Source organism: Osmia lignaria, chromosome 15 (assembly GCF_051020975.1).
Source record: "Osmia lignaria lignaria isolate PbOS001 chromosome 15, iyOsmLign1, whole genome shotgun sequence".
Taxonomy (NCBI): Eukaryota; Metazoa; Arthropoda; class Insecta; order Hymenoptera; family Megachilidae; genus Osmia; species Osmia lignaria.
In genome coordinates, this window is record NC_135046.1 from 1019098 (window position 1) to 1037629 (window position 18532).

General features: G+C 40.9%; 1 protein-coding gene across 5 annotated transcripts in view; it reads right to left on the reverse strand.

Annotated features, from left to right (window-relative positions):
* The window catches only part of LOC117611244 (putative inorganic phosphate cotransporter), a 136817-nt gene that overhangs the window by 12692 nt on the left and 105593 nt on the right, over positions 1-18532 (reverse strand). For 4 of the 5 annotated variants that reach the window (XM_076692432.1, XM_076692434.1, XM_076692435.1 and 1 more), the window contains 2 exons: positions 17968-18224; positions 2489-2638 (listed from right to left, as the gene is read on the reverse strand). In XM_076692432.1, coding sequence (XP_076548547.1) covers positions 2489-2638; positions 17968-18224 — 407 coding nt within the window. The remainder of the gene's footprint in view (positions 1-2488; positions 2639-17967; positions 18225-18532) is intronic. The other variant, XM_076692433.1, reaches the window with a different exon arrangement.

Below are 18532 nucleotides of genomic sequence, written 5' to 3' on the forward strand. Positions count from 1 at the left end.
GGGCCGATGGAGGCGACGGAAAGGACCCCAGAAGCGAACAACCCCGAGAGGAGCTTCGAGGCCGGCGACAGACCCCAACCCCTCCCAGGAAAGGGAACAACAATGGACCCCGAGATGACACGTCCACCCAGCTCAAACAACAGCAGCAAAAGAGAGCCAGCTGGAGCCATCTATCGCCGAGCCCGAAGACCTCAGCCCGCACCCGTCACCGTCAAGGATCCGTTAGCCCCATCGATCCCGATTACCGGCCAATCAATAATGGATCAACCCCAGGCCCAGGAGATGTCCCAAATCCCCTACGACGGGCTCGTTGCCGATACCGCGACGACGACCTGACACTTTGCGTTACGACGTACTAGAAAAGGATATAGAGATTTTCGAGAGCGAAAGCGATTTGTATAAAGACGATTAAAAGCGATTAGTGGAAGCGTTTGGAAGTGTGTGTGTGTGTGTGTGTGTGTGTGTGTGTGTGTGTGTGTGTGAGTGTGTCGCATCAACTCACTGGTGAGTCCCTTATATTATCTAAAATTGTGATTCTGAGCTCCAGTCACGGTACCTTCTTCGTCCGCTCGTTTATACTCCGCGGTTTCGTCGTAACCCCCTTTTTTCCAATCCCCTTTAAATTTCCCTTATTTCGACCCCGCCTCGACGCGTAACGTAAAGGAACTTTTCCGTGAACCCTTCCCACCCTGAGATTTCCCTACCCTAAACTATCCTCCTCGCGTACTCCCCCGCGAAGTATTGTTACGGCCATCCCGGAAGAGCCGCGAAATCCATCCCCTGTATAGTCCCCGATTTTCCCTTTGTTCCCTTTTGACTTCAATCGCCACAGTGAGTGGCTGGCGCCCAACGATTTGTATTGTGAGTTTGTATAGAGTGCACCCACGTTATAACGGGTCACAATACATATATTTTTGGCGAGTTATTTTCCTTTACTCTTCCAGTTATATTTTTATGAATATTTTGGCAAGGAATTTCCAGTAGTCAGTATTTGACTGTAGGATTGCCCTAACTGGAAATTTCTAAATTTCATCTTTCCAATAATCGTTTTCTTCTGTAACCATTAATTGTGTCTCAATCATTATTGTACACAAACTAAATTTGTATTCATATTTTGTTCAAAATTTATTATTGTATACCACATTTCATTTATTATCTTTATAATATACTATTTTTCATTTATTCTAACCAATTTTCATTTTTTTTAACATAACCTTTGTATTAGCCTCCTTTATTATTTCTGTAATATTAGCGATCTGATAAAAGGACCCGTATGGGACTAGCGTACCTCCGAACCCACAATATTTTTAGACCCAATAGCAATAGAAATTGTTAGGGTAAATTTTCTGGCTTTAAGGTGTCATACGCGCGTTACGTTTACCGGTGTTACGTAGCCGATCGCTAGGCAGCGCGTGAGGCTTTCGGATGAGAGGTCGCGTAACTTATATTTTATTATTGTCAATACAATCCGAACGGTTAGATTGTATTGTTGTGGGAACTGTCACTAGTTTCACTGGGTTTGAAGAAGAATGCTAATGTGGGTTTGACACAGTAATGTACATATTTTACATATCAGGCTATTACAGTTGTTCTTGTCGCGTTATAGGTGTGTATATTGTATATTACCTCTTTCCGCTGGGTGCTCGGTTTTGACGCACTGGCAATGCGGGGTGTCGTGTGTGGTTGTTAAGAATGCCAAATAAAAACACAGACGGTACTCATTTTATAAGGTTATATAAGATTCTATAAGGTTAACTTTGCTCGAAGGGGACTTCAACCCGATCTCACTAAACAGCAACCAGTTCACGATCGCACACGATGTGCTCAACACTAGATGAACTTCGGTACTGCCCCAGAATGTTGGTACGAACAGGTTTATATACTAATTAGAAAGGGGTGATCTGATTACTATTTAGATGATCGGGCTGGGCCCATCTGTTTCTGTGACAGTTTGGAGTGGTTGCAGTTGTTGTGTAATTACGGTGGACCTACTGCTTTCCCAAAACATTTGGTTTTGTTATCCCTGGGCCTTCTGTTTATTTCAAGAGCAAGCGGCCTGTTTACCTGAGAGTTTCCTTTCCAGATGTTAAAGGTTTATTTCTTAAAAGAGGCATGTTTGATAAAACGATCTGCCTACATGACACCAGCAGTCACATTACTCGACTACCACACTACCACATTACACACTCTTACACTCATACAATACATACATGTTACACTTACACCTCGTAACGTTCCAAATACACGCGCGCGCGCAGCACGTAACAGTGCAAACCACGTGTATTCACAGGTACCAATAAGTAGTTGCCCTGCGGGCACAATATTCCTCTCATTGATAAAAGTGAAAGGATGGATTGACAACACTGGATGGATGGGCTTGATCTGCTTATCACGTTATTAACCATTGGTAGTAATAGCGACGGTTAACTTTCAAGGCACAATCACGGTCAATTTTCAAGGCATTACTGTATAATAATAAATTCGTTACCTGTTCATAATTGAATTTCAACACCTTGTCCATGTAATTCGGTAATTCATTAACTAGAGTCCAGTATCCCCAATTTTGTCCACAATGTACAATTATGAGAGCCCACATCGGTACCGAAGTGAAAATAGCTTTCCATGGTGTTTTCTTTTTCTGTAGTAAATATAAGCATAATGTTTAAAATTAGTATTATTTAACAAATTTTTTAAATTTATAGTTTCAGAAATAAGACCCTTTAGATTTCCCAATACAGAAAAACCTAGATAAGTACAAGAAAATCGGAACACAAGCATTTCGTTTATACAGGGTGTTTCAGAACTCGCGTTGGTCCCGTGAAGGGGTGGTAGCTGGGGTGATTCTGAACATTTTCCTGTGCGAAAATGTTGTATGAAGCTTCATTATTGAATTATTAAGGAAAAACACTGGCAAATCAGGGCGCGCATAGCGCGCGGGCTCAGGGGCGGCAGCATCGACTATGAAAGCGGGGTTTGACGTAGGTTGCGAACGAACGGCTCGGCACCTCGTTGGCACAGCACAATAAAAAAATTGAACTGATTGAACATTTTTAGTTGTTGTTTAAAATGATTACGGAATCTAATCTCTTGTCGCCTGTCATAATGTAAAGAAGGAAATTTTGAACATTCTAATGTTACGTACGGAGTAGGCGTAGTGGTAGGCGACTACTCTGCGGAAGTTTGTGATCCGACGTAACGCTTAAACACCTTTTATGAAGTAATAGTATTATGGGATTCGGATTCGGTCTAGACTTATACAAGCCTTTCGTTCGTTGGATACAGAGTTGGGTATTGTTACGCCCCGGCGGAAAATTTGACATTTATCCGCCTTGCGTCCCTTATCAAGTCTTTTTGGGTTACGAGAATTTCTCATGTAAGGGGCGTACAGGCGAGTGTTTCGGTTTTCCGCCAATCTTTCCATTCCTCCTCAACCTTGTACATTCTTGTCAAGCCTTTCGAGGTTACGAGGATTCCTCATGCAGGGATGTAAAAGGAAGAGTTTGAGTTTAATTCTTTTCTATTTTTGACTTCCTCTATCGCTTTCTCTTCTTTACCTGCTCTACCCTGGAATCGTGTATCTCGTCAAGCTCTTTCGAGGGTTACGAGAATTTCTCATGCGAGGTACACGAGGAAAGGCCGTTTCTATTTTCTACTTTTCAATAGTTTACGTGACCCTCCTTGAAACTATCGTCGCCAGCCATTGTAACATAAGAGACTAATACGCACAAAAACTCGGGTTAGCTCGAGTGAGAGAGAGAGAGCCGTAGCAATAACACCAGCGCTACGCAGTTAGCCAGTGCTTCGCATTTCGGGAATTTCCCTTGGTAACTGCGTAGAAACGGGAAAATCGTAATAACTCTTTTGTTAGAAACCTCTTTCTCACTCCGTTGCACAAAGCGTCAGCCGGTCCAACAAGGATCATCTTTACCTGATTGTAACGATAGTATGAGAGAGTGGATGGATGAAAACAAATTTAAACAATGAAAGTAAGAATTGAGAACCCTTACGAAAGCGAACGTCGCGAACGTTCGACCGCCGTTCGAAAATCAAGGGTCGTTCGAAGCAATAAACACTATTGTATCGAAATTCTAAGAACTGCCTAGCGATAACGGCAAATTTGAACAAAGGAACGTTCTCGAAGGAACGTTCGCCAGATTTAGAATTGTTTAAAATTCATAAAATGCGAAATACCGAATTCATCGAGGCGATAGTTTTAATGCGCGACAGATTGCATAATTAGCCACGGCGTTACAACCACCGTAAGCGCATCAACCGCTTTCAAACATATTAAATCATACTGTCTTTTGCAAATCGGGAATGAATAATTTTGATCATGACATTCGGATGACGGTTTCCTATCAAAACCTTTATATTTCAATTTCAAATCTCATTCTGCATTCCAATTAAACTAATAGTCATATCTCGAATAATGCCATTAATTGATTATATGTATAATGATAAATACTGCATAGTTTCTGGAAACCGTTGAAACTATGTATCATGGCGACGAATAAGAAAAGGAAGGAACACCAAAGAAAGGGGATGAAAGATCTTCGTCTAGCTCGCGCGTCTTAGCCAATCACCGGGCACGCGACACTTCCGAAAACGGGCTACGATTCGCCAAACCGTCCCCTCCAAGGACGATGTTCACGCGTCGGGCCTTTCGGCCATCGATCGCGCACGAAATTTGTCACTCTTGATCGATCAATCGTTAGGTACGTGATCGGGAGCCCGTGTGTCCGAGAGACAGAGTTGTTCGGAATTCGTGATAGATTTCCTCTGCGGTAAAGTCCTCCGCGTAGCGAGGCAGAGTGCCGTGGTAGTTGAAGTAATCCGTTTCTTAACAAGGACTCACAGACGCGCACGTTAAATTTTCCCTCTACCTAAATTTTCTATCATTTCTTTCCTTTTTTAAACCGTTTGCTCGCGCAGTTTTCGTATTAACTTCACTCCGCGTAAATCATATATTGATCGTTTTCGTAATAAATTGTAATTAATCGTAACTCGTTATTCGTTTGTCTCTCGTCGACGTACTCGTCCGTTTAAATTCGTTCCGCCGCGACAAGTGCAGTGATCAACGTCTTACCGTTTCTTTGGTGTTCTAGATCATCAGGCGAATACACAGAATTTAGCAAACGAATATTGTAATCTTGTTTCGCATTATACAGTGTAACGGTAAGTCGTTTCAATTACATTTTTCGATCACGACGTTCATTGATTGGCAAAACGGGTGATCTGGTCCAGCCCTTCAGGGTTACGAGAATTTCTCAGGTCAGATCGTTCCACCGTACGAGGGAGGTATCGATATTATCCAATATTCAATATTATTTTTGCGTTTATTACAATTTCAAAATTCTGATCTCTCCATCATCTAAAGGGCACCTTAGTCCAGCTCTTTCGGGAGTTACGAGAATTTCTCAGGCTAGGGTGTACCGCGGGCGGAAACCGCCGATTTTACAGCTAAATATAGGAAGCGAAATTGTAATAATCGATTCACGCGACCGGTACACTAGTCTAATGTTTCAACTGTGATATCAGAGTGTTTTCATATTCATATATATATATATTTTGTTAATTAATTTTAAGCATCTTTACACTTGTACACATTTTTGCAAAACTGGTAATTCTAATTTAACGGAATTTCTAAATTATTGAACTCTTAACTTTGTCATTTCACAGTATTTTGCACTCACAATTAAACCAGTTTCATTTAGTTAAACAGTTTCCATTTACTTCAAACACACCTCACGCATTTCAGCCAAACACGCCTACCAACATACTCAGATTCAAGGAGGGTCCCGCACGGGACCAAGCGTTGAACGAACCCAACGAAAGGCTAATAATTATAATCTTTTAACATCTTATCAATTTTGTCTTTCGTTTTTTAATTTGTCGAGAGCGTTAACACGCTCGAGACTGGTGGCAGCGATACCAACCATCGCGCTAAAATAGGAAAGTAGGTATTGAGGGTTGAATTCCAACCAATTAATTGAAATTTAACCACCTGTATCCTCCAATTTTTATCTTTCCTTTTTACGTTGCGCCGTCGCACGCGCAACGTAACAGTATACGCAACAAATAATTAGCAAAATTGAATAAATAACTATTATATATATTACCCCAAAGAAATGATTGGTTACAAAGTCGATTTGTTATACTTTTCAAACGGAAAAGATGTTACAATTTCCTTAACAACCGAGGACAGAGTATACAGATTTTGATTGGGACTCACCGGATGAACAAAAACGGTTAACGAGTTTGATAGAGCGCTGCCCTCTCTTTCCCTTCCTCTCGACGCACGGATGATCGAAATTATGGGTGTACACTGAGTCTTAATGTCTTTCACTAACGGTTCTATCGGTAAATGAGTTGAAACTGGTCTTTCTTTAACGAGGAAAACTGAGTCTTTTCGCGTGACACTACTATTCACGGAACTCTGCTCGAAGCATTTTAAAATACTAGGCGTTCCTCGGACAGAGAGACCGCGCACCTCGCGACTGTATGGCCGACTGTGTTCGCTATTGCCCGTAATCGTGTTTTTGTTATGGCCGAAAATGCTGGTTTTGCATGGGTTGAGAAAAGAATTCACTAGTGTATTGACCTGTTGGAATGTCGGTGCATTGGCACAACTTTTCGACGAAATGTTTAGAGAAGAAGAAAGAATTCGTTGACGCTGGTGACTCTAAGGAGGTCAGTAAATGAACTGATTTCATGATTGCTAATGCTTTCGTCATTTGAAATCGGAGATAATAGAATTTTCTTTGCCGGGACGTAACACTAAACAACAAATAAAAATGTTTGAAATGGAATAATTAAGAAAAATTTAAAAATGATTTAAATGAAACTTACCCATTCGTTCCTAAATTAACCTGCTATGCTAAAAGCAGATAATTCTCACTGGGTCATTATGTCGATCTTAAACATTCGAGGAGGGAACAAATTTCGAAGAACAGCTGATCTCCAGACAAGATCATTGAACTCACTCAACCACACGATCATTTTCACCTTTCACAGAATTTTCGTTCATGTAAATAAATATTTTTATTCACTGTCACGTTGCACAGATGAAAAACATGTAATATTCTGCACTACTTCATAACGTTTTCACAACGTTGTTTCTTTTCCTACTTCAAATGGGACTGCCATGCCAGCTTGATTGTTGCGAAGTCTGTTTGGCTTTTTGTCTTTTTCTACGTTCGGTGACTTCAAAGGGTCGACACGAGTCTCCCTCGGTTACTCTTGGTTATCGAGAATAACAGATTTATGACCACGAACCATGACCTATTTTCGAATGTAGCAAAAGACAAAGAGCGAAACAAACCTCGCAGACGCTCAAGCTAGCAGTCACATTCGAAGTTGGAAAGGAAGACCAATAACGTCGTGAAAACATTACGAAGTACAGTAAAACCTGGATAAATGCAACCGAGATTGGGACTCGTTGCTCTATCATTACTCTCATTGGCAAAGTTAGTTCACATCGATCTGTTGAGTGGTTGCATTTATCCAAGCGAGGTGTCGAATCTCGGGTTACACGCGACGATCAGCCAAGCGTGAACGTAGAAAGGGACAGACAGTGGCGGAAAGAGAGAGGTTCGATGATCAAAGGAAAGAGCCGAAACGTATCGGTGTGACTAATACTAATTCAACTATAAAACTTTTTTAATTTTGACTTTTTTTTATTGAAACTTTTACTAACGCATTGGTGAAATTTTTCTGATTAAAATGATACCAAACACGATATAGTAATAATATTTTTATTCGTTCCATTCCGGGTTACGCGGCGCTTTTAATAGGAGCGTACCCGAACCTATAACAAAATTATAACCACATTTTTCTTTGTTTGTGTGTGTGTTCCCACAAAAACTATACCATATGAAAATAAACATAAAAATAAAAATAAAAATAAAAATAAAAATAAAAATAAAAATAAAAATAAAAATAAAATAAAAATATAAAATATTGAATGAAAATTAGAATGAGAATTATACAGTATAAATATAAAGTAGACTATAGCATATAATAATCTTAAACCTATAAAATCAAGAGTGACGCAAACCATAAATCTATTAATCTATTAATACAAAGATATACTAAGTATAGCAGGTACACGGGTGCTCCTCCGCTTTCCCTTATTCTTGCTATTCTCTACCTTTCCCTTGCGCCTCTCTTGTTCTATTTATCTAACTAACGCCCTATCCTACTCCCTCTATTCTTACTTTCCTTCTTCCCTCCCTCTTTCCTTCCTATGTTCTGACACCTAACTAAACTAAACTTTGCTAAACTAAACTTTGTCCCATTCGGGTCTCATAATCAAACAAAATAATAACGTAAATAGTAATAATAATCATCATCCAGTAAAAAGTAGCTATGAACAGTAGAATATAAGTACATGAAAAACTGCTAATACTGGCAAAACAAAACAAAAACAAAAATAAAACGAAAATTTGCGTTCAACCACCCCACTAAACTCATCTCAAGTCTTTACACTTCTCTAAACTAAACTTAAATTGTCTTTCTGCTTCCTCGGTGCTCTCCTTGGTCTTCCCATTTTACACCCCATCTTCCCTACTGCTCTTTTCCCTTCCTGTCCGAGTTCCTTGTTTCTGCTCCTTCCTCCTTCCCCGTCTTCATGGGTCTCTCGATTCTATCTCCCAAGTTCTCCCTCTTCCAAACTCCTTCCTCCTCACTCCATACCAATTCCTGTCCCTCTACCCATATTCTTCTATTATTGTACACCACCCATCTTCCCTTTGCCCTTTCCTGCTTTGCCTTTTCCTTTATCAACCATTTTACTTTTCTTTCTTCTTTTGACAAATCTTCGTCTACTTCCACTTTCCATCTTTCCCATATTCCGTTCTCCATTCATACCATCTCCTTTTTCCTTTCTTCTTCCTCCAGCTCCGTTATCACGATGTTTCTCCCTCCATCCTCTTTTTGTTGCGCTTTTTATATTTATTTTCCTCCCCAGTTCCTTTTCCAATATCTTCTTGATGAAAGACAGATTTTCCTCCATATTCTCTCCTTCTAGCCCTTTCCAAATTAAACTTCTCCTCCTTCTTTCTCTTCTCATCCTTTCTAGTCCCTTTTTCTCTTCGTCCTCTGTCCCATTATTCTTCCTCTCTGCTTTCCCTGTTCCTTTTCTCCGGCACCCGGTTTTTCCCCTCTTGCTCCACGTGCTTCTAACCTCCATTCATTCAACTCCTCTCTTAATTCCCTAACATCCTCCCTCAGCTTTCTAACTTCCCTCATCAGTTCTCCAGGTGTGTCCATTTCTTTTCCCCTCCTCTCACTTTTCCGTTTTCTCAACTTAACAATGTTTGCTTTTCCCTTTTTCTTGTTCGCTTGGTTGTCGTCTATCATACCACGTGGCTCTTGCTTGAATGCCTGGTTCTTCGCCGCATACAATTTCCGTGTTGCCTCAGTGTTGCCAACCGCTTGTTGGTCTGCTGTTGGTACCATCCAGCTCTGCTTCCTTCTGCTTTATTGCTTACTTTCGTCGGTAATGCCGCTGCCTCGAGAAAAGTCTCGGCGGTCGTCGCGGTTTCCCTTTCTCCTCTATCTTTTTCTACCTCTTTCATCCAAGTTTCCCCTTCCCCACTTTTTCCCAGTAGTTCCTTTATTTTTCCTTGCCAGCCCTCTGTTCTCCCCTTGTTTGACCCGCAATGCATACATGCTCCCACGATTCTTGCTCCCACTTACAGATTCTACAAATCCTTTTCTCTTCACTTTCCCAGTACAGTAATGCTTCGAAATAAGCAAGTGGCTCGGGACCGAACAGTTGCTTATTTCGAAGCAGGTAGCTATTCGGCTTGACTTTGTTCTCGAAACGGGACGATAGAGAACGCGAGAAATGAGTGAGAGATCCGAGGTAGCGGCAAATCATAAAGTGATCGGCCGAGCAGCGATGTTATTTTTTGGACAAGGATAGAATATAACATGCCCTCTCATTCTCGCACTATGCTTTATTTCGAAGCAAATATACCAGACTGAGAAAGCATTATATATATTCCATCCTTCTTCTACTAACCGATGTCACTGCTCAGTCAAGCGTGAAATTTATTACCCTAAACATCGGCTTCGCGCTTTCATGGACCTCTCACTCGTTTCTCGTACCTCTCACTTTGCGGGCGACTTCAAACAAAAAAGAGGGGATAGCGACTTGCTTATTTCGAAGCAGAGACCACTTGCTTATTTCGAAGCATTACTGTATTTGGCTTCGTTTAACTCATTTCCCAATCTAAATCTTGCTACTCTTCTCTATCTTTCTTCCTTCCATCCTTTTTCCAAATACTTTGGTATTCCAACGCTCTTTATCACTTTGTACCATTTATTATACCTCGATGTCACTATCCTGTCCCAATTCTCCTCCTCTTGCATCCGTAAGTCTGCCTCTTCTATTTCCTCGAAGCTCATTTCTCCTTCTCTCCTTTTTATTTCCAGCTGTGCCAATTCTATTTCCCTTTCCGCAAAAAACTTCTCCCTTTCCTCTTCCCACTTGTTTCTAACTGACCTTTTTTGCTCCCCTCTAATCACTTTCTCCCAGCATTTCCGTGCCAGTTCTCCTCCCTTCCCCTCCCACATCCTTTTTTCGAACCCCCATGCTAACTTTCCTGAGGGCTGTGACCCTCAGTTTCGATCTTTGCAGTTCCTCTCTCAGCATGTAGCCTGGGGTGCACCAGTCCACTCCTAATATCCACCTCAGGGACCTCTCTTGCAACCCTTCTATTTCCCTCCTTTCTCTCCACCCCCATACTTCTGCGCCGTACGCGATTACCGCCCATACTAATTTGTCCCATAGCCATATCCTCCTCTTCCAGTCTTTTCCAAACCTTCTTTTTCCAATCCTCCACACTTGTCTTATTATCACACTTGCTCTGCTTACCCTGTCTTTTACATGTAGTTCACTTCCCCCATTTCTTCTGAATGTATATACCAGGTACTTGAACGATTCTACCTCTTCCATTTTCTTTCCTTTCCATAACCAATCTCTCTTCTTCCATCTTCCTCCTCCCTTTCTGAATCTCATCACCTTTGATTTTTCCCTGTTCAATTCCAACCTTTTCTTGTCCAAGTACCTCTCTAGTCTCTTTAATAACACTGTCATGTCTTCTTCCCTCTCTGCCATTATCACCACATCGTTTGCATAAGCCAGAGTCCATACTCTCCTCTCCCCTATCTTAATCCCTCCTATTCCTCCTTTCCTTATTTCTTCCTCCTGGTCAGCAGATGGTATAATATTGGACTCAGCGGGCACCCTTGCCTTAGACCTCTTGCCGTCCAGAACGGGTCCGTCATCCCCTCGCTCGTCCTTACCCTGCTTTTGGTCTCTCTCAGTACTTCCCTTACCCTTTCTGTTAGCCCTTTCCTTACCCCCTTCTCCCTTAATGTTTCCATCAGCACTCCTCTATCCACCGAATCGTAGGCGGCTTTTAGGTCGACAAAGCACGCTACTATCTTCCCCTTTTCTTTCTTTATCTGCCTGTTTACCACATAATTCAATGCATATATATTGTCCATAGTTCCCATTCCTTTCCTAAAACCCGTCTGGTTGTCTGGGATCATTCCCTTGACTTCCACTTCTTTCCTTATTCTCTCCGTTAGGACTGCCGCGTAGATCTTGTATAATGTCGGCATCAGGGTAACTCCCCGGTAGTCACTGGATTGCTTCCCACTCCCCTTTTTTCTGATTGGCGCGATTATTCCCTCCTTCCATCCCTCTGGACATCCTTCTCCCTTTCAGACTCTGTTGCAGATTTCCCAAATCCATTCCGGCACCTCCTCTCCTCCGTACTTCCATACTTCATTTGGGATTCCATCTCCGCCGACTGCTTTCCCGTCCTCTAACTTTGCCACTGCTTTTCTAATTTCCTCCCTGCTTATCTCTTCTTCTTGTTCTCCCTCCTCCTCCTCCTCTGACTTCCCCTCGCCTCCCATCACTACCTTTACTTCCATTCCACCTAGTAGGTTCATAAAGTGGGTTTTCCACTCTTCTTCCTTTATATTTGAGTGTGCCTGTCCTCTTTTTTTCCTTTCTCTGTTTACTATTCTCCATACATCCCTATCAGTTTTGGCTCCCTCCACCTCTTTTATGAACTTCTCGTTTTCTTCTCTCTTTTTATCTGCGCATAGTCTGTTGTACTCTTTCTTTGCCTTCCTGTAGCTTTCTCCCTCCGTTCGCCCTTTCCTCCACTCTCTTAGGACTCCCCTGAGTTCCTTTTTCCTCTCCTTGCACTCCTCATCCCACCATCCTTTTTTCTTGTTCGTCTGTCCCTTCTCTCTACCTTTCTCTATTTCTCTTTTGAATTCCTCTATCATTATTTCCATGTCCTCGTCGATTTTGCCGTCCTTCTTTTTCCTCCATTTTATTTCTTCTCTGAACGCCCCTCCCCTGCTCCGTCCAATTCCCTCTCGCTGTTGCTCTCCTTTCCTTTTCCTCTCTCGTCCCCTGCTTACTTCCCGCTCTCAACTTCACTATCACGGGGTGGTGGTCTGAATCTACCCTGTCCCCTACTTCCAGACTTACAATTCCCTCCCTTCTTCTTCAGCTATCACGTAGTCTATCACCGTGTCTCCTCTGGCCCCTGTGAAGTCTCCCTCTTCGTCCCCTTCTATGCTCCCGTTCATAATCGACCAACCTGTCTCCCTCAGGACTTCCAGCTGTCTTTTTCCTTCCGCATTAATTTTCTTGTCCCTGGATCTTCTTCTCTCTTCCACTTCCTCCTCCTCCTCTTTTTCATGCGCTCCCCCTTCCTCTCCTGTTCTCGCGTTGAAGTCACCACCTATTATCGTCCTTCCTTCTCCCTTATTTTCTTCCAGGCAAGGTTTCAGCTCTTTTATCTTTGCGTCCATGCCTCCGTTTACGTACACCCCTACTATCCCCCATTTCGCTTTCCCCCCCTTGCATTCTGCCACCATTATGCCATCTTTTTCCGCCTCTTTTTTGAACCCTCCTTCCTTCCCCAACATCTCTTCTTTTACCCCCATTAACATCCCCCCCATTGCTATCCCTTTTTTTAACCGACTTCGAAAAGGAGGAGGTTACTCAAATCGATCAGTATGTATGTTTTTTTTGTTTTTTTTTTCTGTGTGTGTTCACCGATTACTCCGAGATGGATGGATCAATCGGAACGAAACCTTTTGCATCTTGTAGGGTGTGTCTTCCGATTGGTCCCGTTAAAAAAAAATTTTTCATTGTTATTGCAAAATACATGAAGTTTTTAATCTCAAGATTGGACGATTTCAATGACCTTTTAATATGTTGTCGGGGGCATGATTCTGAACAACTTTTTCCTTATACTTAATTAACGGAAAGCTTTAGTTTCCGAGATATTGGTGAAAAACTATTGTTACTACTACATTGAATTCTACGTATGCCTACGTGTCTCTACCGATGTATGAGTCAACATCCAGTCGCCGATTCTCTACTGTTTCTATATACATATGTATACTCTGCAAAGCATGTACCGATCGCGATGAAACCTTTCACATTTAAGGGGGTAGACACGGGTAATAGTAGCGCGTTGACATTACCAGCAAAAATGGGCATAAACATGGGTTTATGCGCTTCCGTTATTCGTCCTTGTATGACAACATTTAGGGCTCGATGAGGGCTTATTCGAAAGAGGAAGGTCCAATGCACACCGCTCAACTCATGTTTCAGTGGGATTATGTTGATGTTTAGTAATATAAGCGTCCAAAGAAGAGGTAAAAAATCGAAAAAATAAAAAATCGCCCTTTTCGGAGGCGGCGCCAAATTAATAATATCCGAATATACGATGCTGCCAATAATGATTTGATAGGTTGCTGACGCCCGAACTAGGATCTTTATAGTAGAAGAAAGTTTTTAATTTTGCGCCGCTTCCGAAAAGGTTGAAATGTATTTAGTATACGATTTAACGAGTAAATAGGTTTTATTAATAGCTGTTGGGTATTTGTATAAATGAAGTAGAAATTATTTCATACTTTTTAGTGCATTTCGAAGTCGGTTGTATTTTTTGTTAAAAATTATTTTATTGTTCCTTCTACTCGCTAATTGCGCCTCCCACCTAAATCCTTTTGGTAGCCTGCCTCTCATATTTTCCCACCCCCTTTCCTCCAACCATGTCTCTATAAGGACCACAGCATCCCATTTCCTCATTGTTTTCCAGAAGTCTTCATCTTTATTTCTTATACTCCAGCACAATTCCAGAATCCTACTGTCCATCCTCCCCCTTCCTCCTCTTTTTTGTTTCTCTTCTCTTCTGCCCTGCTGCCTTCCTTTTCGTCTGCTGTACCCTTCCTCTCATACCTCCTTCCACTTTCTTCTTGCACTCACCCCTCCGCTTTTCCTTTCCTTCCTCTTTTCTTTTGCTTGTATATTCTTTCCATGCTTTCTTCCTCCCCTATATCCCTTGCTCCTCTTCTCTCTTCCTTTGTCCTCCTCCCTGGGAGGCCTTCTACTCCCTCCCCTCCCAGTCTATCAGAGCTCCCTTTTCTTCATCCCATTTCCACCATTTTCCTTCTATTCTTATTTTCCCGTGGTCTACCCACACGTATTTTCCTTTCTTTCTTTCTTCTCTTTCGATTTTTCTTAGAGTCCATTGTGTCTTCCTCTTCGCCCACGTTAGGTCGTCCTCTATTCTCTCTTCCCGATCTTTTAGCGCCTTTTTATTTTCCATTATTCTCCTTTTTAGCTCGCTCGATTTTATTTTTAGAAGCATCATGCTGACTTCTTTTCCTCTTTCTACCGTGCCTACCTCTTGTACTTCCTCTATTGCGTCTTCCTCTCCTGTTATCTTTAATATCTCCTCCGCCTTCTCTTTCATCTCCTCTCTTCTCGCTTTCGTACCTCTGATTATTATATTTTTCTTTCTCTCCTCTCTCTTTTCTCTCCCATTTCTTTTCTAACTCGCTCAACTTCTCCTGTCTAAATCTTCTTTATCAACATTTCTATCTTCCCTTCCATTTCTCTCTTTTGTTCTGACCACTTGTCCTCTTTTCTCTTCGTGTCTTTTTTTAGCTTCTCTATTTCTCCTCTTACTTCTTTTGCTAGGGCTGTCATGTTCACCTCAACCCTTTCCATCTTCCCTCCCAGTTCTTTTCCTAAATCTTTTATTAACTTCTTTATTTCGCCTACTCCTCCGTCACCTTCCTTTCTTTCTTTTTTCTTTTCGGGTGATCTCTCCGTCACGCTGCTTTCTCTAAACATCCATCCGCTTGTTCGCCTCCTCTCCTCTTCATCTTTTTCTTTGGGTGTCCCTTCTTCATTTCCTTCCTCCCTTTTTCTTGTCCATATTTCCTCTAGGTTTGACATGCTTCCTATACTCTGGGTCCTTTCCCTTCTCAAAACCTCTATATTCGAGGGCCTGCCTCTTTTTTCCCCTTTGTCCGGTTTCCCAGCTTCCTCCCTCCCTTCCATATCTTTCTTTTCCTTCGTCTCGTCTTCCATTCTTTGCATTCCGATCCTCTTCTCTGCTCCTTCCTCTTCTTTACCGACCATCCCTCTGTTCCTGTGGTCTCCTCTCTCTCTTCTCCCCAGGTGTCGCTCGTTTACGCCTCCTCTTCCTGTTTGCCGCTCTTTTCTATCTCTTCTAGATTCTAACCTCACAATTAATGGGTCCACTTAGCGTCGATTTTTCTTCTCGTTTTCGCCAATTTGATTTCTCCCTACACCACCGCTCTTTCCTCCCCCTATCCACTCACACTTTCTGCTACCCTTAAACTTTGTTTCCCCACTTTTCTAACTTTCTCGCTTTATAATCGCTCCGCTTAGCAAGGTCCACGTCCGCTCACGACCGTTACCATAACGGAACTGCTAAAATTGATGTTAAAAGTTGGCGAAAAGCAAGAGAGATCGAAATCAAAACCAGTCGCGGTGTCGGCTTTGGTTTCAAAGGTTTCATTTATCCAGGCGAGGTGTCGATTCTGGACATTTAATGTTGCATTTATCCAAGCGAGGTATCGATTCTGAGTCCGTACACATCTTTTGTATTCAGCCGACATGTCGATTCTGCATCCGTACACATTATTTATATTCAGTCGTGGTGTCAATTCTATGTTGTTTATTCTATTACTATTGTTTATAAATATAATTCAAACTATATCGTGTTTGGTGTCATTTTAATCAGAAAAATCTCACAAATGCGTTAGTGAAAGTTTCATTAAGAAAAAGTTAAAAATAAAAATGTTTTATCGTTCAATTAGTATTAGTCATACCGATATTACGGTCGGATCATATTACATGGTTTCTTCGTCGAGGGGTTTGGTTCGCTTAGCGGGATCCCCCCAAGTGGAGGGAATAGCGATGTTGTCACTTATCCAAGCATTCTTTCGTTGCATTTATCCAGGTTTTACTGTAGTGCGGAATATTACATGTTTTTTAAAAATGTTTATTTACATGAACGAAAATTCTGTGGAAGGCGATAATGACCGTGTGGTTGAGTGGGTTCAATGATCTTGTCTGGAGATCAGCTGTTCTTCGAAATTTGTTCCCTCCTCGAATGTTTAGGGTCGACACAGTGACCCAGTGAGAATTATCTGCTTTTAGCATAGCAGGTTAATTTAGGAACGAATGAGTAAGTTTCATTTAAATTATTTTTAAATTTTTAATAATTATTCCATTTCAAACATTTTTATTTGTTGTTTAGAATGTTCAGAATTTCCTTTCTTACATTATGACAGGCGACAAGAGATTAGATTCCGTAATCATTTTGAACAACAACTAAAAATGTTCAACCAGTTCAATTTTTTTATTGTGCTGTGCCAACGGGGTGCCGAACCGTTCGTTCGCGACCTACGTCAAGCCCCGCTTTCGTAGCCGACGCTGCCGTCCCTGAGCCCGCGCGCTATACGCGCTCGGATTGGTCAGTGTTTTTCCTTAATATTTCAAAAACGAAGCTTCAAACAACTTTTTCGCAAAGGAAAAAGTTGTTCAGAATCACCCCAGCTACCACCTCTTCACTGGATAAAAATGAGTTCTGGGAAACCCTGTATATAAATAAATATTATAAATCATTACATGTCTTTATTTCTTATTCCCTTCTTGAAATTATTAATGCCATGTAGTTTACGTTGTTTCATTCATGATACTCCTTCTCTTTCTCTCGCGCTGTCTTTTTCTATCTCCGACTGGAATCAAAATCTCGGCTTGAGCCGATTCATTTTGGAAGCTTGGTCAGTATTGTCACAGAATGCGGTAACACCGCGACAGAACTCTCAAATGCTGTGATTTGACAACCATGCCACCTTACTTTTGTTTCTTATTCTGCATAATGACGTTTGATGTTACACCGTCAAATGTCCAATTTCTTAATTATGTTTTCACGATTGCCCGATTCTTTCCAATGGCGCTTACATCGATTCGGAGCAGGCTTCGAAGGAGTCTGTGCCCTTAACATCCCATTTTAGCAAGTAAATATAATTCAAACTATATTGTGTTTAGTATAATTTTAATCAGAAAAATGCGACAGTAAAAGTTTTATTAAGAAGAAGTGAAAAATAGAAAAGTTTGGTAATTATTTAGATTACGGACGGCGCGCTGCAGCTAATGTTCTCCGTGCACACTGATGTAACTTCAATCGTAAAAATGTATGGTTCTAACTAATGGAATGATGTGATGTGGCAGGTTGTTGAATTTGTCTCAACACCCACTACAATATTATAAGTAGAAAAATATAGGGTGCCATTTAAAAAAATTGTTTTAGTTTCAAAATCTCCCCCATCACTTCACCTATCGAAACATTATCTGCACCACATAACGTGCCCGCTTAAATCAAACAAGTTTTGTAGAAACATTTTTTTGATAGCTTTAACCGTTTACGAAATATTTGACCATTCACACTTAAACGTAACACCCTATATATGCGCGCGCGCGCGTGTGCGTATCAAATAAATTGGCTTTTTAAAATATCAATGAAATTTCATGGTGATAAAATAATTTTTTTTTAATGGTAATGATAATTCTTTCAATAAAAAAATATTTGTTCTTACCCCTGTGTCCTGTAACATTTTCTTTCCCTCGTCACTTCTTATACTATTTTCTATGTATTCTCTTTCCTCCTCTGATATTCGTAAATCTTGAGCAGGACTGTCAGAACCAAAAATAAAGAAAAAGATGCTCCAAATTAAGGCTATACCACCAAATACAAAGAATATGGATGGCCAGGCAAGCGATGAAGCTGCTAATACGCCGGAAATTGGAAAGGAAATTACGGTGCCGAATTGGGCTCCAGCATAAGCAAATGCTCCTGAAAAATATAAATATATAAAGAAGTATTTACATTGTACATATTTTTCAATCATGCTATAATGATGTTTTATATAAAATCATTGAATTTATTTTTCTACATATAATCAAATATACTGATTAAAGGCTATAATATTCAAATTTAATGATAACCAAAATTGTTCCATTAATGAAACTAAAAAACTAAAAACATGGAAGTAAAAAAAATTAAAAGAAAATTATTTTAACAAAGATTACAGTACGGTATTAATAAAATGATTTTATAAAATTTTAAATAATACAATTTAAAAACATCTTTTTATTTGCATT